Source organism: Coenobita brevimanus, chromosome 75, assembly GCF_032717465.1.
Source record: "Coenobita brevimanus isolate Jiangsu-jjx chromosome 75, ASM3271746v2, whole genome shotgun sequence".
In the NCBI taxonomy this organism is placed as follows: domain Eukaryota; kingdom Metazoa; phylum Arthropoda; class Malacostraca; order Decapoda; family Coenobitidae; genus Coenobita; species Coenobita brevimanus.
The window spans coordinates 14,520,164-14,541,366 of NC_137028.1; the positions used below are offsets into that span (position 1 = coordinate 14,520,164).

At 42.2% G+C, this 21,203-nt stretch overlaps 1 protein-coding gene across 3 annotated transcripts in view; it reads right to left on the minus strand.

The window, feature by feature from the left end:
- The window catches only part of LOC145408045 (glycine receptor subunit alpha-4-like), a 346,130-nt gene that overhangs the window by 112,427 nt on the left and 212,500 nt on the right, over nucleotides 1–21,203 (minus strand). For all 3 annotated transcript variants that reach the window (XM_080278843.1, XM_080278844.1, XM_080278842.1), the window contains exons 4-5: nucleotides 15,793–15,900; nucleotides 10,814–10,932 (exon numbers count right to left, since the gene is read on the minus strand). In XM_080278843.1, the coding sequence (XP_080134969.1) occupies nucleotides 10,814–10,932; nucleotides 15,793–15,900 (227 nt within the window). The remainder of the gene's footprint in view (nucleotides 1–10,813; nucleotides 10,933–15,792; nucleotides 15,901–21,203) is intronic.

Here is a 21,203-nt window from a genome sequence, read left to right on the forward strand (position 1 = left end):
TCAAAGTTCGTCGTAAAATGGTACACCTGTTGGAGCTGTTTAGTGAGTTCTTTATGCATCCCCCTCGGTTTCCATAAGGGATAGACAAACACAAACATTCTCTCTTTCTCTCTCTCTCACTCTGATATATATATATATATATATATATATATATATATATATATATATATAATGTAAACCTTCACCGGCTGAATCCGATTGGAGCGCAGCCTAGCCCCGGGCTCCTACGCTCCTCATGGGGCAACGTAGGATTGAGTGATGGATATATATATATATATATATATATATATATATATATATATATATATATATATATTTGATGAAGGCTGTCTAACCAGCATAGGTCGAAAAGCCTCTACTGAGGTGAAAAAAAAAAAAAATGTCTTTGAGTACTAGAATGGGTTAACCTGTATTCCGCAACTACTGTTTTCTCTTTTACCATTGCTACTTTCAAACTATTTTATTCAGATTTTGAAGCCTTTCATGGACATGATGTTGTTACCGTTGTTGTTGTTGCAGCCCCAGGCTCATTAGAAACGTGAACCCAATGGACTGCAGACTAAAGTTGTCTCTGCCTTGCATTCAGCAATCCTCCTTTCGGGGGTAAGGAAGTAGTTGAGGGACTTTTGTGTAAGCAGGTAGTTGAGCCACCCAGTTTCATAGATTCTACCACATGAAGGTGTCCTTCTCTAGCATGAAGCAAGGTGTTAGAGCCAATATTCATTAACTACGAATACTTCTACTACGACAGAATGTTTCAGATCAAGGATATCATTCTCATATTCTTCTTCTCACTAGATGGCTTTAGTCAGGTGTAGGACAGAGTCCTAGTAGTGAAGGAGTTATTGAAGGCTGTGTCTAACCATACAGTTTGAAGTTTCTCCTGGGTTGACTAAATCGTCTGGAAAAGGCACGAATAAATTGAGAAACATTGTGATGGTGAAAGGGTTATATAATGCAGTAAGATGGCGATTATTTTCATGCTACTCCCAAACGGATTTATTTCGGCCATTACTTCACAGGTAAATATAAGGATCACACCATCGCTACGGTAAAACGTCGATGAACCTGTGGGTAGGAAGACTCATTTCATTGCCTGGATAATCTTCAAATTTTTATTTACACGTCTTCTTCTATTCCCCTGTCCCCTCCCCTCCTCTTCCCCCCACCTCACCTTTCCTTCCTCTCCGTATCCCATCCCTCCTTTCCACACCAACCTCTCATCCATACACTCCCTCCATCTCTCCCTGGCCCTATCTTTTCTTAAACTCATCTCTCCTCTGATTTCCCCTTGCTAATACATCAACTGACTAAATTGTTTTCTCATATCCCTTCCATTTTTTCATCCTCGCACTTTTTCTCCTCCTTTCTTTCTCTCCTGCCCACCATTCATCTCCAGCCCGTCCTGCTTCTCCCCTCAACCTCTCCACACTTACCCCCTTGGCCTTCCCCCTCCCCCCTTCTCATCCGCCCCACCTTTTCTCGTGTACCTCCCTATTTCTCTCACTCCCCAACACCTGTGCTTCCTTCCTCATTCTCTCTTCTTCCTCATCGTTATTTCTCCTTGTCTTCACTAACCTCACCTCGTCTTCCCGGTATGTTCTACACACCCACCAAGATATCCTTCCCACGTCGCTTTGTCTTTCTCAGCCAACCTCTCCTTCTTCCATACATCATTTTTTCCATTCCTCATCTCTCATCTCTTCCCCAGCATTACTTCACTCCACCTTTCTCCTTTTTGTCTTCACCTTTCCACACTGCAGCTTTCCTCCTTGTTTCTCACCTCTCCTTTTCTCTCCACCATTGCTCTCCATCTCCCCTCCCCGCCTACCCCTCCCCTCCCCTCCCGTTCGGCTCTGATACCAGCGAGAGAGAGCTAAACAGAATCTGGTTAGTAAACTGGTCACCCCTACCCTATCTCTCGTCCTCCCCACTCTCCCTTCCCCCTTTCCTTCTACGACCCTTCCTTCCCATCCACTCATCCCTCTCTCCTCCTCCTTTTTTTTTCCAGCTCCCCTTTAATCAACAGTCCCTCCTTCATCTTTACCTCTGCTGTAATCCATTCTTCCCGACCTCTCCTCTGCCACACCACCTCTCTTCCATCTCTCCCCCTCTCCATAGCTTCCCTAAGCTCTCCCCATCTGTCTCCCCTCTCCTTCCTCCTTCTCAAATATTCCCTCTCTCAACCTCTTCCTTACCCTCTACTCTCTCTCTCTCTCTCTCTCTCTCTCTCTCTCTCTCGCTCTCATTCCAGTGAGAGAGCGCCACACAGAACCCCACTTCTGAATCAGTCACCGAGCGGCCGAGGAAAATTAAAAAGACGTAAGCCAACAGTTCCATTGACGCAAAACCCGCGCCGAGAAGAATGAGAGTGAGAAAGAAATGAGGACTGGGTAATGAGAGAGAGAGAGTGAAAGCACCCATAATACTAACACTACAATAACCCAGTATTAAGTTCGTCTCTATTTCCAGACGCCTCGTCAGTACCATACAGATACCTGTGGTGGTGAACCGCCCTGCACTAACGCCCTGTAATCAGATCTAAGAGGTGGCTGGGGAGATTTTCTATCTTGTAAATCGCTGGCAGGAACGCAGGATGCTCTTCTGCATTTGAAATGAACTGGAACACCGGTACCTTAGCCTAATCTTATGCCCTCCGCTGCACCCAGGGGAGTAATAAGAGTTTCGTTGTTACATTTTGTACACCCACGCACGCGAAGCAAGAGAAGGTGTATTGTTTTGAGCGCTGCGTGCGCGTATGATTGAGTGTGTATATATATATATATATATATATATATATATATATATATATATTTTATTTGTCCGACTCTGGGCAAAGGCTTCAGGGCCTATATCTCGGGGGCAGTAGCCTATCCCAAGGCCCAGTAGTCCTCCTACACCTCCACATGTCACCACTTCGGTGCTAACACCGACCGTCCATATTGAATACATGCTAGGGCTGTCTCATACAGGACTGGTGTATTGGTATTAACGGGGGTATTTTTACGACATGTCGGCGGGTCATCTGGTAGATCAGGAAAGTTTGCTTTTAATGAAATTAAAATCCTTAAACTGTTCTCTGCCCCAGCCGGGATTCGAACCTGGGTCCATCAGGACTGCAGGCCGCCTCTCTACCGATTCAGCCACCGCCTCTATGGTACCGTGGTAGAGTGTGCGTTTTCATACATGGGAGAACGAGGGTTCGCTCCCCGCCTGGCTAATAAACATTGGGAGTGTTCTCCCGGTCACGTACTGCTTTGGCGGACGTAAGGGGTGCTGTGGTTGAACTAGTGTCGCATACTGTAAAGTATACTTGCATCCAATCGGCTTGCGCGAGCCGATTGCACATGATTTACAGACTACACACACATCCAAAGCCACTCCAGTCTTATAGTCACACTTACAAGCACTTCTCACTCTACATACAATCTCAACCAGACAGCCGAAGCCACTTGGTAGAGATACATCATCCCCACTTAGGTTGGGATAGGCCGGTCCTGCAGTGGACACTCAAACGGCTGCTGCTGCTGGTATATATATATATATATATATATATATATATATATATATATATATATATATATATATATATATATATATATATATATATATATATATATATATATATATACAGGTAGGTAGGTAGGTAAGTACTGTAGGTAGATATATATTTTTATATATCTAGACGACTCAATCTCAAAAGGCTGCAAACGAATCGCGTTGATGTCATTTGGTTCTCCGCTGCCTGGCTACTCCTTCTCTAACTCTCACCCCTCATTCCTACCTATCCACCATGTCCCCCTATCTAATTCTTGGTTTCCTCCTTCCAGCTTCCCCCTCCCCCCCCTCCTCCTCACTCACATGCACTCTCTTAGCCGGTCACGTATTCTCCATTTCACTATTTCAGTAATCTCGCCCGGGGACTTATCTAAAGGAGAACGGGGTCACGTGACGATGAATCCCACTCCCGATAATTCTGAAAGCCATCCACTCCACTATGCCTTCAGAACCCGCCCCCAGATCTTCCTGGAACAAAATTTGAAAGAGCATAAAGCATAAATGAAACTTACTTTTGTCTGCATTACATTTTCGGTAAGAGCTAGGGAAAGTAAAGTTAAACTACAGCACCCTTACTCTTACTTGGCAAAGATCCCTGTCTCCTTTCAGTTCAGTAGATCGTCCAGCATTGTCTGATTGGAGGGTCGTTTTAACTCTTACTCGACGAGACTCATTCCTGCTTGAGATCTGAAGCTTGCAATATACCATCAGGTCTATTAAATACCTCTGAGAGCGAGGCCTCGGTGCCGCCTGGCCGCTGTGGGTCTAAAAGGCGTGAGAGCATCGCATAAGAATTTCCACACCCCGACCCATTGCAGTGGGGGCAACAGTGAATTTCTGTTAATGCAGCCACGATGGTCGACAGATATGTGTATCTTGAATTACATGCAATTAATACATACTATTTAAGTTCTGGGAGTGATGAAGTTCCATGGATAGAAACAAGCTGATTATGGTATGCTTCCAAGACGGGCGACAGCGACATGCTAAGGCGTTTTTTGTATTTACTTCAGTGACCTTGATTTCTGGACATATGATCACATTTGAATTTGGCGTAGTTATAGTTAACAGGTGCTATCCCACAAATAATTAGGTTTCTCGGTGAAGGCTGTCGGTAGTTAGAGCCTGAGCAGACAGACAAACAAACAAATGGGTCCAAAATCGTTATCTGCCCATCGCTGGAGTGGCAGCCTAATATGGAAATGAAATAAGAGAGGAGGGGGATGTAGAATAATGTGGTGTTGTAATACCTTCACACACACACACACACACACACACACACACACACACACACACACACACACACACACACACACACACACACACACACACACACACACACACACACACACACACACACACACACACACACACACACACACACGGCAAGAAAGAGTGATAGATTGCCTCGCAGTATCATAAATCACCAGCCAACACGTCCCGCAAAGACAATTTTCTGATCATGGTCTTAGTCTCCCAAACAATACGATAGTTTAAACATCAGGACAACTTCTCAACATCGACCGTATTGTGGGCGGCATAGGAGGCTTCGTAGTACCCCTTCCTAAGCGATTTATTTTACATATTACATCTTAACATTCTCATATCACTTGAATATCGAGTTCGTTGCACCATTGAATTACAAGAGAATGTGTGTAATGTCCAAAATAAATCGCCAAGGAAAATGTGTTTGAAATATCAGAAGCCACTGAAAATACGACTCTATAACCGAAACACTTAGAACGATAACTGCCCAGTATTACGATAACCCAGCATTACAGTTGCCATTCAGCATTACGATAACCATTCAGCATTACGATAGCCATTCAGCATAACGACGGGCATCCAATATTACGATAGTCTTTTTAACATGACTTTTAAAATTACGATAGCATCCCAGCACTAGCAATCTGTCCTGGTACTACAAGAAGCAGAGAACGATAGCCGCCTTACATTACGATAATCGAGATCATTATCAGTCAACATTTCGTTAGTCTCAACATCACAAGAGCCATCCAGTATTACGATATTCTCAGCTTTACGATAGCCACCCAATATTACCCAGGCCTCAGCATTACGATAGCCATTAAATATTTCTCTAGCTTTATACCAACCAAAATTACGATACCCATCAATTTAATAGTATAGTCTTAACATTTACGATAGTTACCCAAGATCGCGATAATCTCAACATTAGGAAAGCCATGCAACATTACAATCTCATCATCGTGATAGTTTCTTATCGTAATGACTGTCTCAGCATTACGATAGCTGTCTAAAATTACGAGTTTCATCATTACGTTAGTCTTAACATAACGAAAGACTCTAAGAGTACGATGACCATTAAAAATTACGTTAGTCAAAGCTTCACGATAGTATTAACATTATGATAGCCATCTCTCATGAAGGTAGTCTCAACATTACGATAGCCATCCAACCTTACGATAGCCATTCAACATTACGATATTCCCAACATTACGATAATCATCCAACATCAAGACAGTGGCACTGATAGTCTCAGTATTATGATAGTCACATTACGATAGCCATGCAACATCAAGATAATCGGATTGATAGTCTCAGCATTAGTCATCCATTATTGCAGTAGTCTCAGCATTACGATAGTCCAAGCATTACAATCGTTCCAGTATTACAATTGTCTGAATATTACGATAACCTCATTACGACAGTCGCAGCATTACAATAGCCTCATCACAATAGTCTTAACATCACAATAGCCTCACTACAACAGTCTCTACAATAGCCTCATCACAGTAGTCTCAGCAACACAATAGCCTCACTACGATAGTCTCAGCATCACAATAGTCTCACTACGACAGTCTCAGCATTACAATAGCCTCATCACAATAGTCTCAACATTACAATAGCCTCATCACAATAGTCTCAACATCACAATAGCCTCACTACGACAGTCTCAGCATCACAATAGTCTCACTACGACAGTCTCAGCAACACAATAGCCTCACTACGATAGTCTCAGCATCACAATAGTCTCACTACGACAGTCTCAGCATCACAATAGCCTCACTACGACAGTCTCAGCATTAAAACAGCCTCATCACAATAGTCTCAACATTACAATAGCCTCATCACAATAGTCTAAACATCACAATAGCCTCACTACGATAGTCTCAGCATTACAATAGCCCCATCACAATAGTCTCAACATCACAATAGCCTCACTACGACAGTCTCTTTACGTTCGCCTGCTTCACTACAATAGCGCAGAGCAACCAGTCGTGGCATTGTAAGGGTGAGTTAACAAAGGCCAATTCCACGTGGCTGTACTTGGTGTGTTTGGTTAGGAGGAGGTAGGTTAGGCTAGGTGTGTTTACCCTCTGTCTGGCTTCCTTATCAGACAGAACCTGGGAACTACGCCTTGCTACCAATGATATCGTGATATTTGTCTGCGTATGTCTGTCTGTCTCTTTATTTGTCTGTACCTGTCTGTCAGTCTGTCTGTGTCAGTTTATTTGTCTGTGTCTGGCTGTCTGTCTGCCCGTCAATCTGTCTGTCTGTCCGTCCATCTGTCAGTCTGTCTATATATGTTTATCTGTCTGTCCCTCTGTCTGTCTGTCTGTATATGTTTGTCTATCTATCTGTACGTCTGACTGTGTACTTGTCAGTCAGTTTGTTCATGTCTCTTTTTTTTTATGTAAAGAAGAAGCAACCAAAGGCCAGGAGCCTGCAAATTGTTCCAAGAAAAACACAGTCAAGATAAAAGAGAGCCAAATTCAAGATCCGTACCATTCGAAATGCCTGGACACACTGCGTTTGAAAGACTGGAGATCATAAGCAATAGGAAATACATACAGAGGGATGCAGTTCCAAAGTTGACCTGTTGCATACATAAAGGACTGGGAGTAACGGTTAACTCCTGCATTAGAGAGTTGGACGGAAAAGGGATGAGAGGTTGTTGCTAGAAGGGTGCTATGCATCCGCCGTAGTGATGGAGGGATGCCTCCAGACAGTTCAGAGGAACAGTGACCAATGAAGTAGCGATAGAAAAGAGATAAAGATGCAACGGTGCGGCGAAAAGACAGAGGTTGGAGGGAGTCAGTAAGAGGAGGAGAGTTAATGAGGCGAAAAGCCTTTGACTCGACCTTGTTGAGAAGAGCTGTATGTGGGGAGTCTCCCCACACTTGAGAGTTGTACTCTACACAGGAGTGAGTAAAACCCGAGTATAAAGTCAACAACTGTTCAGGGGTAAAGAAGGCACGGAGTCGGCTTAGGACACCTAATCTCTTGGAAGCAGAATTTACGAGAGAGGTAATACGATTTTTTTGAAGATAAAACCCGAGAGAATGAAACCCCAAATATGTTTGAAGATGATGCAGGATTGAGTTGGATATTGATAAAAATCAGAGGGTACTCATGCGAAGATTTTGCGGGTCGAAAGATGTAAGAACTGAGTTTTTGATGCATTAAAAACAGCAAGATTTCTTTTACCCCAATAAGAGATGTGAGCCAAGTCAGACATTAGGTGTGCCATAGCCTCATCCCTTGTTTGTTGAAGTACCGGTAACTGCTGAGATGGATGCTGCAAAAAGCGAATGGAAAGGTGAAGGGTGGAGTGATCAGCATGTGAGTGGATAGGGTTAGATTTACAGCCTAGAAGGTCATTGATGAATAAAATAGAGTTGGTGATAGAACAGAGCCATGAGGAACACCACTATTAATAGCCCTAGAAGGACGGTGGCCGTCTACAACAGTAGCTTTAGAACGACCAGAAAAATCCTTGACAGAGGAATTTTCTTGTGTCTGTTGGATTCTTGTAGTAAAGTTTTCCAAATTTGTACTTGCCTTTGCGACCCGTAGTAACTGAGACATGTATACACCATACGCTGGAACTCTAGGTATGTTTCCCGACAAATTTGAGTATGATACAATATCAAAATTAAAATCATATCTTTTATCATAGAGTTTTGTCGATATACCTTTGTTTTCTGTTTTGATATTAATTTCCAAAAAGCTTGCTTGGCAGTGGTCGGTGTTTTCTTTATTTAATACTAGTGCTTCCGGATATATTTCTTTTGTCCTTTCATTCATTTCTCCATCATTGTTTAAGGATATAAGATCTTCAATGAATCGTCTGGTTTTGTTAAAATTCTTCGCTACTGAATATTGAACTTTTGACATTCGTTCCATCCACATGAATTCATAACTATATAAGTATAGATTTGCCATGAATGGGGCTGGGTCTGTTTCCATGGGTATTCCTATTCATTGTTTGAAAACCATATTTCCACAAGTAAAAAAGCAGTTTTCTACCGGGTAATTTGTCATATCTATTATCTGATCCTTTGAGAACGCCAAGTTTTTGCCATCTCTTTTATTCCCCCCCCCCCCCACACACACAGATTCCTCCTCTTTCCTCCCTCTGTCTGTCTGTCTGTCTGTCTGTCTGTCTCTCTCTCTCTCTCTCTCTCTCTCTCTCTCTCGTAAAATCCCTGACTGTGTTCTCCCGCCACTGGTGATACCAACAACAAATACAACTGAAGCCTTATTCCGACATATGAGAAGGAGGTCCCCTCCCCCTACACACAAAAGGGGCTCTCTCCACTGTGGTTTATCCGGAGGGGCTTAAGGGAGCTGGGGAAAAGAGATAGAAAGGGAGAGGGAAATGAGAGAAATGGAGAAGATGGAGGTAAGAGACTGAATAAAAAATAATAATATATGGGGAAGTGAATGGGAAAATAGTGATGAAGAGTGTATAAGAATGGGCAGTGAATGAGACCAGAAAATGAATTAACACAGAGGCGAGGAAAACTGAGAGAGAAATAATAGAAACAGATATAAAAAACTAATGAGAAATGATGAAAGGCGTTGTGCTAAATAAGAAATAATAAGAGGTGAGGAACTGAGTTAGTAAACTATGGAGATACAGATGAAAAAAAAAAACACATAAGAAACATTAATCACAATTGTTAAGAACTGAATACGACAGATGAAAGTATCAGTCACTGTGTCAGAGTTCTAAGGTTTCATGTTCGTTTTTCATTAACTTCAGGACGATGACAATTGTTCTTGCAGTCTTAAGACGACTTTATTCAACTTAAGACAGACTCTTCATATCCCTGGCCGTCAGATGTTGCCAATTTTAACTCTTATTCTCTTGGAGTCACTTCTTAGCTAGATGAAACGGTTTGTTGGCAGCAAGGTTGAACTACATAAATACTACATCAAATTGGTGGGGTAAATTGTGATATCAAGTCAAAAATATGTCTGTGGTATATTCTTGTATACAAGTAAATAATGAAGGAAGGTGGCATTTTATTGTGGGTGTGACGTCACAGTGACGCCATTTAGACGTAAGAAATCACCCAAGAAGAGGCAATAAATTTCAAAAATGAGATAATTATACTTTTGCCCTTGACACCTATTCCGTGGTGTAGGGGTCCAAGACTAGGTTATCGTGGGCCAGAAAATTTAAGGGTGGGTTATCAGTTTTCGCTTCGTATGGCATTATTTGGTCGACAGACAAGTGTACAGAAGAATAATAAATATGGAAATACGTGTGAACAGTGTACAATCATAATAATTACAAAGTTACATTCCCCTGTGCTTCGAAGGCTCCCTAGCACGTCCTCCTTACCCATTTTTTTTTTCTGCATTATGACACGGTAATACTGTATTCACTTGTGTGTTATTACTACCCGCCAGATTCGTAGGTTGAATCATCTAAAACAAATCGTTAAGGAAGGAGTGCTAGAACCCCCCAAGACCACAGTAGTGCCTCAGAGTTCATTATTTAACGTAACGCAGTTGTTACTTTTAGAGGTGCCGTATATATGGGAAATAAATATAACACTAAGTTTATTGTGTACTACTACGTATGTACACACACACACACACACACACACACACACACACACACACACACACACACACACACACACACAAGCAAGCAAGCGTGTGTGTGTGTGTGTGTGTGTGTGTGTGTGTGTGTGTGTGTGTGTAGGGCAATACTTCACCATATAGAGAATATCGATATTCCGATGCAAGTTAGTTACGTTTCAGGTTGAATTACGCTTGTTGAAGTCAGGTACGGTGTGGTCTGGTGAGATTACGTTAGGTTAGGTGAACTAGAGATTCATGCACTTACCTTTATAGAGAATGATGCTGTCCTGATTAATCCAAATGTAGTGGTTGGGAAGGGTCTTGTTCTGGTTAGGTAAGGTTAAGGTAGGTTATGTTAGATTAGCTTGAATCTAGGAGAGCTGTGTTTACTTACTTGACCATATAAAGAATGGTGTTGTCCTGATAGAGCCAGATGTAGTGGTTGGGGATGGTCATCTCTTGGAAGGTGACAGCCTTGGCGTTCTTGAAGAAGGAGTCAGGCCGCCATATGTCCTGTGAGAGGAGTACAGAAACATTATTATTATTATTATTATTATTAATATTATTATTATTATTATTATTATAATTATAATTATTATTAAGCAACGTTGGGTCTGGTTAGTACTTGGATGGGTGACTGCCTGGGAACACCAGATGCTGTTGGCATCCCTACATCAAGTGGGGTTGGTGGAGGATTAGTGCCCCTCCCTGTAAAATAATTAACTCTAAGCCCTTGGCCACCCCGTTTGGGATACATGGCGTCTGGCAATGAATGAATGAATGAATAATTATTATTATCGTCGTCGTCGTCGTCTTCCTCTTCGTCGTCGTCGTCGTCATCATCATCATCATCATCATCATCATCATTATCGTCATTATCGTTAACAATATTATTATCTTCATTTTTATCATCACCAGCCTTATAATGTCATCGTCATCGTAACCATCTTTATCATCACGGTTGTTTTCGTCAGCATCATCACTATCATCAGAGGACAACTGAATATTCTCATAGGCTACATTTCTCACTTCAGGAAAGAATAAAAATACGAGTTGGAAAACAAGGCCATTATAATTAAATAATCCATCTCTGTTACGGAAAATAAGAAGTTGGATATAAGACAGTGGCAAATGAAATTCATTCCATTTTTCCCCACAGCCTGCTTTCTTTTACACTCCCCCTTCCCCCTCCCCCGCTCACGACCTTCCCCCTTCCCCTCCCCCTCCTCCTATCACTGCCTTCCCCTCCCCCTCCCCGTCAGAGGCAAACACGTGACCAGTGAATCACATGTGTGTCACAGGCATCTGTCGGACCCGGGGCGGGGGCCGGGATGAGGGAGGAGGAGTGGGAGGTGGTGAAGGGGGAGGAATGGGGGAATAGGTAGGTGGGAGGACAATGAGGTAGGAGATGAGGAGGTGGAGGAAAGGAGAATGGGGATATGAATGGGAGATGGAGTGGTGGAGGGAGGGGTGATGTAAAGGCGGAGGGGGATATGGGATGGTGGAGAGAGCAGGAATGAGAAGGTGGAGGGACAGGGAATGGGGAGGTGGAGGGAAAGGGGATGGGTAATTAGGGGAAGAGGGTACTGGGTTGGGGAAGTAGACAGATGGAGAGGTGGAGAAGGGATAAACTTGAGCTCAGGCGGTAGATATGTGATATTAATCCGACATAATTATTTTTTGGAATACGAAGAGCCAAAATAAGAAAATCTTCAGATATCGTTCTGTTCAAAGGGAGTCGAAGATAAGAAAAATAGACTCATTATTTTAGTTCGACAATCAAAGGCACATGTATTGAAAATATATAAGAGGTAATAAAGAGAGGGAAAGGCAGATTGGTGAAGACCTCCAGATCTGACCAGCTGTGCATGAATGGCTGAGAGTACTAGTTTAATGGCTGAGGATACTAGTTTAATGGCTGAGAATACTGGTTAAATGGCTGACAATACTAGTTTAATGGCTGACATTACTAGTTTAATGGCTGACAATACTAGTTTAATGGCTGAGAGTACTAGTTAATGGCTGAGAATTCTAGTTTAATGGCAGAGAGTACTAGTTAATGGCTAAGAATACTAGTTTAAAGGGTGAGAATACTTGTCAATGGCTCAGACTAGTTTAATGGCTGAGAATACTAGTTAATGGCAGAGAATACTAGTTTAATGACTGATGATACTAGTTTAATGGCTGATAATACAAGTTAATGGCTGAGAATATTAGTTACCTCTTTGCATTTCAGAGTTGGTCAGAAATGGGGAAGAGAGTGTGTGTACAGATAGGTGCTACGTGCCCAACGTTGTGGGGAAGAACTGCCAGTAAAAAACTTAACTCATGCAGCAAAACGACGTAGTATTTTATTTTGTCACTTCCAGATGATTTAACACTTTGAAAACCTCTCTCATGAAGGAGTTAATGAATTCGTCTCTGATCCTTCTAGTTCAGAAATATTACTATCATTTAAATACAATTGTGTGGTGGCAGCAGGAACATATACGAAAGGACATCACAGAGAAAGAGTTGATAGGCTCGGCAAACGTCAAACGATATGTGATTATAATACCTTTCGTAAATTCACGTTCGTATACCCTTGTCATTACCCAAGATGATGATGATGATGATGATAATGATGATGATGATGATGATGATGATGATAACTAGGGTGGAGTTAGAGGTTATTATGTAAAGAGGCTGAAGTCTAGGAGAAGCGCGGAAGAAGAAGCTGTATTTGTGTGTTGGACAAGATTGTGTTGCAGGAGACGAAAGGTTGTGGGAGCCTATGGTGTGGAAGTACGTGGAATGGCATTGTGGACTGGTAGTGTGAAGTGTGCTGGTGTGTGGTGTACTTGTATGAGCATGAGGATTGGCAGTGTGGAAGTGATAGATGTGGCAGTGTGACATGTGGTAGTATGAGGTGTGGCAGTATGAGGCATGGTAGTGTAAGGTGTGATACTGTGAGGTGTGGTAGTGTGAGGTGAGGAAGTGTGAAGTGTGGCAGTGTGAGGTGTGGTATTGTAAGTTGTGGCAGTTTGAGTTGTGTTAGTATGAGTTGTGACGTTGTGAGGCTTGGTAGTGTGAGGTGTGGCAGTGTGAGGTGTGGTAGTGTAAGGTGTGGCATTGTGGTGTGTGGCAGTGTGAGGTGTGATAGTGAGAGTTGTGGTAGTGTGAGGTGTGATAGTGAGAGTTGTGGTAGTGTGAGGTGAGGCAATGTTGAGCTGTGCGGGTGTTTGGTTCCATTGTGTGAAGGCATGAGATGTAGCGGTTTAAGGTGTGGTAGTGTGAGGTGTGGCAGTGTGAGGTACTGGTAAAGAGAGGTGCGAGAGTATGCAGTGCGTTGAGGTGTGGTAGTGTGTGTTGAAGTGTGGCAGTGTGAGATATGTTGGTGTGAGGTGTAAAAGCATGAACTGTTTTCAGTGTGAGATGTGGTAGGGTGTGGTGTAGAAGTGTGAGGTGTAGTAGTGTGGGTTATTTTCGTATGAAGTGCGACAGTTCACAGTGTGGCAGTATGAAGTGTAACAGTGCGACTTATGGTTGTGTGAGGTGTGACAGTGTGAAGTGTGGAATTGAAGTGTAACAGTGTAAGTGTGCCAGTAAAAAGTGTGACAGTGTGAAGTGTGGCAGCTGAAGTGGGACAGTGTGAAGTGTGGCACTGTGAGGTATGGCACTAAAGAGTGTGAGGTCTGGTAAGTTTGCACTGTACTACACACTTAACTAACACACTGTACAAGGAAGTATTAGTAATTGAGGTACGAGTATGATGATGATGATGATGATGATGATGATGATGATGATGATGATGACCCCTATGACGTACAGCACCGTGAATGCGTCTATCACCCATCATAGAAGTATCAAATCAGGGTGGTAACGCAATCCGTCTGCAATCGCCTGGCCATTCAGCCACGGTAAACTTTATTAGGGGTCACGTAACTCCTACACCACTTTCCAGCCTTCCACATCACCTTCCAGCCTTCCACTCACCTTCCAGCCTTCCACATCATCTTCCAGCCTTCCACATTACCTTCCAGCCTTCCACATCACCTTCCAGCCTTCCATATTACCTTCCAGCCTTCCACTCACCATCCAGCCTTCCACATCACCTTCCACTCCACTACACGTCACAAAAGCACACCTACACCTCTTATCAAACTCCCACACCACCACCTACATCACGTCTAAGCCTTCCACTCGTCTCTAACACTATCAGAATTCTAGTATTCAATTTTTTTGAATAAAATCGTCTTTTGCTAGCTAGAATGCAGTGCTAGAGTTGCCTTGTTCATATTAGAGTTAATGGTACTAGTTTTACACTCAGATTCAAAGCACTTACCCTTAACTGAATAAAATCGTCTGGTTTCTGTCGGAATAGAGTACCAGAGTTGCCCCGACTACGAGAGGGTTAATACCTTCCGCAATACCTCATCTTCCACTTCACCTCACACATCAGCACTACCTCTCAGTCTACTACCTCACCACCTCTCAGTCTTGGCCAGCACCAGCAGTACCACGAATGAGTCTTCCACATCACCATCCTACCTCCAACCAGTCTGCAGCACCACGTGCACCATTACAACACATTACCCCCACTTCAACACCGCGACCAATAAAGCATCTCCCACACCACCTTTCAGCCTCTTACATCCCCTTTCAGTGTCCTGTATCGACTTCCAGCCTCTCAGCGCTGTTATAGTACCACTACAACACCCCACAAACCACCATCCACCGCAGTTACATCACTGCATTACCCCCAGCACCACCACAAAAACAGCCACAACTCCTTACCCACCTCTGAACCAAAAGTTTAATTCCTCGTACATCGAATACCACTCCAACACCTCCCCACCCTCACACTACCACTCCAACGCTCCTACCCTACTGCATCACCACAATATCGGCATTACACCATTATCTCCTGGCACAGAATTTTCCAACCTCTCACACCATCCCCAGGCCTCCCTCTCCCGACCATCATTGTTTCTGTATCATTACACTACCTTTACACTACCTCTACATCACCATCCAGCACCACACCATCCCTGTACCACCACATCACCACCTCGCAGTTTAATACCACATCACTGCCTAACACTACCCCGCATGTACTCCACGACACTGTTAAAGCATCCCCAGTACTGTCTGATGCACTTTTTTTTGTTTTTGTTTTTTTTTATATTCACGAGTATTTCTAAGGGTGTCTTGGTCAGTCAGTCACTTCCTAAGGATTTTCACACAAAAGTTGTTCACTCTGGCGAAGCCTCATAAGTCCTGCAACTTTATAGTTTTTTTTTTTTTTCAACATTCTCACTCACTCATAATCCCTGCTGCATTATAACACCGCTGCACCAGCCTTGCACCATGTCAAACTAGTACACCACCCACCTTTAGCCAAGTGACAGGCAGCAGTCGGTACTCGTGGGTCATATTATCAGGCAGCCTGAGTCGCCAGTCCTTCCAGCTCTGAGCGAAGAAGATATCAGCAGCGTATGTCTGTGGGGAGAGAGAGAGAAAGAAGGGTGTTATTGTGGCGGAGGAGGGGGAGGTGGTATAAACAGTATCTTATAAATCACAGTTTGGTGATGTGTTCTTTTTTTTTCCTTGCTACTACCAGACGATTGTATGATGTTTAAAATATACCCCTCGTAGCATACGGATGGGTAATATTCTTGCTTGGGAACATTCCCTATTAACCTTTTCAGATTAACGTCACTCTTAAAGTATTTTTTTTTACTAAGAGCGATTCCATTCAGCTTAGAGTCTCTTGTATGTGAAGAATTTAGAAGGATTGCCTATTAACTTATTTTATACCATGTCTTGTATTTAATTTTGTTATCGTTAGGTGATTTACTCAGCTATGAAAACACCCCTCGTAATGAAAATATTGCTAATATAAATTGAATGATGGCAGGGAGCAGGTCATGTATAAATAGATAATTATATGGGGGGAGAGATAAATGTTCTTGGCTTATGATAGAGAGGAAAGATTAAAGAGGAGGAGGAGGAGGAGGATGACGAGAGGGTATTAATTTAAGAGAAGACTGCACGGTGGGGGCCAATACTTGTTTTACACCTTCGAAACTGTGTCAGATGCCAGTGAGATCGTGCCAGACTAACCGGTAGTAACGAAGAGGTTTAGAGTGTCGTTTCATTGGTTTGAAATACCGAAAAATGTATGAAGAAATCAAATGCGGTTCTTACCAAACTAGCTAATGGTTATGAATGCGACTGGATGCCGTTTCAACAGATCAGAATCCCTAAAGGTGATTAATAAGATTTTGTCAACCTAACCGGTCATAGTAAAGGAAGTTGGATTCTCATTTCAACAGTTCGGAATCTTCTAAGTATAAAGAAGCCTGAGATGAGATCTTGCAAAACCAATCAAGAAAAGACGGTAGATTTGATTAGTTTCAGTGGTTTTGACCCAGTAAAGGAACCTGATAAATTCTTATGAAAGTTTCCATTGATAATGGGGTTGGAGTCTGTTTTAAAAGTTCAGAACCCATAAAACAGCGGTTCTCAACATTATTTTCTTGTGACCACAGTCACGCATCGCAGGCCATGACGGCGACCACACTGGTCATTTTTACTGGAGCTGGTTTGTAAATGGGAAAAAGGTAAGTATAATTATTGCTTTACGAACCTGTTACTGTGCAGTGTAAAAGAAACCTGTAAATTGAAAAAGGAAAAAAACAACAACATGGTTTTGTTATATTCAAGTAAATGCGGTTAACCTTTTTTTTTTTTTTTTTGTTCGGACTTTGCAGAAAAAAACTAAACATGTATTTCAGTGTTAAGATAAACTAAAACTGAATTCATACATCCCACGATGACCAGCAAAATATGAAAATGTCTCTAGTTAACCTCAAAGTCGAAGTTGGTAAACTACAAGATATCCATATTCTCAACGTAATGTACTGTTAAAAATGATTTGATACCACAAGAGGATAAACAAGTTGGGTATGTTTCCTAACACTGCACACGAAGCTACTCAGTTGGCAGACTGGCGATCAACCGAGACACTTATGCTTTAGGGCTGGCAGTGCATTTGCTGTTTACAACTGCCTTAGAATAATAGGCAAGTACAAAATTCACCAGCCTATCACCCTACACACGGGTTGGATGTTTTTTTTTGCAGCTGAGACTCCAACAAATACTGGTTTTCAGTACAAACATAAAATATCCCAGATTGCGAAATTGAGAACGCATGGTACGGTATATTAATATTTTGAGGGCATGCCTGGCCCCAACAGAATGGCTTAGTGACCCCAAGTTTGGGAACCCCGACATGAAGGAACCCCAGAAGTCCAGCGAAACCGACCGATGTACAAAAATAAAGAACTTGAATTTTGTTTCAGCAGTTCGGGACAGCAAGTGTAGATTTATTAACCGGGACTGTAGGCTACTTTACAGGATGGCGAGGGAATGGCGGAATCTGACTGTTTTCTATCCATAGAGAGAGATGTAAATTCTGACACTGAGAAGTTGGCTACTTGAGAGGAGCAAAACATAAAAAATCTGGAAGGGGAAGTGATTGTTTATATTTGAGAAGAAATGGCACACAGCTGACTTGTGAGCGAAGGGGAAGAATATGTTTATTATTTTTCCAGGGCGAGAGGTACTTCTGGCGTTCAGAGTATTTAATGCGGAGGGAAGATAAAGGATATGGGGAAGGAGGAAGAGAAGATATTTGAGAAAAGACTCTATGTTAGAAGCACTATACTGTGATAAGAGTCAAAATTTGGCTTTGTCATCCAGAAAACTGATGCAAATTCTGGCATCAGAAGTCTTTGTGAGGGAGGAGAAATGGAGATGCACGAGGAAGAAAAGGTATATAAATAAGAACAGGCTTTATGTTATATATTTACACATACTATAAACTCGGTGAGGGGAGGAACAGGATTATTTTTTATTCTAGAGAGAAAAACTGTGGCTTTAGGACACTTTGGTTGGGTGGAAGATGAAAGAGGAGAAAAAAAGGAGGAGGAAGAAAGGATATAAAGATACCTAAAGTGATTTTATGGGAAGATAAATTTCGTGAAGTATGAATATGAAATTACAAGACAAAGATCAATTTGTGGAACATTGATTTGAGCCTGTTGGATGGTGTTCATTCTTGGCCCATGAAGGGAGGGTGCCAAGACGCTTGTAAGGGGTCTCCTGAGATTAATTAAAATGGTGGATGGTAGCAAGAATAAAACGCATCACCGTAGTCAAGATATTGGTGGTAGGTGTCTTTAACCCCTTCAGTCTGATGACATTGTTTATTTTACTCTTACTACCATCAGCTAGATTTACTCGGCTTAGGATTTTTTTTTTTTTTTTTTTTTACTGGGGAGGTGGAAGGGGGACTAGATACTGCCCTTCTTAACCTCTTCCGTGTGAGAGGTCTTTCTTAACCTGAGTAGAATCATCTGGTCATAGTAAGACATTAATAGAGAAATATTTAATTGGATTCAGTGGGCTAATTTCTTCAAACAAATATCCCTCGTGAGCTGTATAAACTGGCTTGGAAGAAATCTGAAGTAAAAATAAAAGGCATTGATGTATTGAGGGGATTATGTAATAAGGCGGGGCGAACACGGTGTATAAACGTGGTGTATTATCAAGAACAAAGGGTTAATATAGGTCGTTAGATAATGAAGGCAGGGAGGATAATGAAGGAGGAGGGGGAGACAAGGAATTATACTGCACGTAGCAGAGGTTATTCCGGGCAACTTAATCCTTTCAAGACATAAGGTATATTTTCAGTCTGTCTTCCGCGCAATGATTATATTCGGCTTTGAGTGTCATCCCTGTCAGTACGGGTTAATATTCGGGCATTTGATACATTAATTTACCTTAACCCTTTCAGTGTAGTACCGTCTTTTCGTGTGCTGGTGTAGTCTTTCTGCTAATAAATATTTTACACGGCTCTCATGAACTTCCGGGTAGTGGAGACGTTAATGGAGACCGTAACAAATATCAGTTCAGAAAATCGCCTGGAGATGGAAAAAGAGTAAAGCTCAGCCTTATCGTTTGAAGACATTTAAGCCCATCACCACCAAGGATTCTTATCATCATCATTATTATCATCGTCGTCGTCGCCGTCGTTGTTGTCGTCAATCAGTCATTCCGTCAGTCATCATCATCATCATCATCATCATCATCATCATCATCATCATCATCATCATCATCATCATCATCATCATCCCCGTCCTAAACCCTACTTGCACCGGTAAAACAAGTAGGAGAACTAACATACATCATGCCTTGTCAAATAGTAAACACAATTATTCACAGTATTCAAGATGTACAAAATCGCTTTAGGGTACCATGATTAAAAGAAAAGATGGCACAGTACTGACAGGTTAATGAGGATTGATGCAACACTACCAAACATCTCTAATTACCTGCATTAAGTTGGCTGACGCTGGCAAGAGTGAATGTATATAATTGTAGTGAAGGGACTTGGAGACGATATAATTCTCTATAACAAGCATCAACTCTCTTTAACCCCTTCTGCCCGAGGAGTATTTTATTGATCCAACCAGTCGCTTTTATTCAGTTTAGGTGAGTTTTTATCGATTTCAAGGGTAAAGTACAGCATTCATTAACCCTTCACTAACAGAGGTCTGCCTGAAGCTGAATGAAACACGTATAGGAAGAATAGAATTAAGCACACATTATATTTAAGAGGTTCAAGCTGGATAAAATTGCGTGGCGGCTGCAAGAATCAATCAGTCCCCTCAATTCGGTGACATTTTCGGTATTTACTTATGCTGCCTCCGGACCATCTTAGTCAGGTCTCATAATGAATGGGTTAAGGAAGCCTGTATCTAATCCTTCAGTTCGTAAATATTTCCTAAGCTAAATAAAGTCGACGGTAGGCAGCAAAAATTGTGAGAAAATGCGTCGTGGGAGTGAAGGCTTTATAGAGGTGTAACGGTAGTGAAGGGGTATTCCTGTGTGGTTAGGGAGAGTCAACCAGGTGGATGGGGTCAGGATAACAGCATCACCGTGGAAGGGTTAAGTGGGTTTGCTGGGGATTAACTTAGGGACAGGTAATGGTGGAGGAGGAGGAGAGGAGGAGGAGGAGAAGGAGGAAGAGGAGAAGAAGAAGAAGGAGAAGAAGAAGAAGAAGAAGGAGAAGAAGAAGAAGAGATGAAAGTGGGTTTGGTGGGGGTTGACGTAGGGAGTGGAGAAGTAGAAGATGAAGAAACACAGGATGGGAAAGAGGAGGAGGAGGAGGAGGGAGATAAAAGACAAATGGGCGATAAAGAAAGTGAAAGACCAAGAAGCTGAAGAAAAAGAGAGTATGCCAATAAGAAAAGATAGTAGGAAGGAGACGGATGGTGAAGGAAGAGACTTATGAGGAGATAAAAAATGATGGACATATGACGGAAGACAAAGACGAAAAAGAGGACAGGAAAAGAGAAGAATTGGTCAGATTGTTGTTGTTTTTGTTGCAGCTGCTGCTAGTGCTGTTATTGTTGTTGTTGTTAATATTTGTGTTCTCCCAATTGTTTTTTGTGAATCATTACACATGGTATGTAAGAATGCATGTGCTTGAGTGTGTAGCTTGTATGTATGTGTATTTGTATGAAAATATTTGTATATATATGTATGTGTGGGTGTATGTATGTATGTATGTATATATACTGTATGTTAATGTATGTATGTGTGTATGTGTGTATGTATGTATGTATGTATGCGAGGTGAATACAAAGGCGCACAGATAACAGGTGTGTGGTACGAGGCGTTGCATTATTCAGACGCCATACATCTTTCCCGATGTGGGTGGGGGGGGGGGAGGA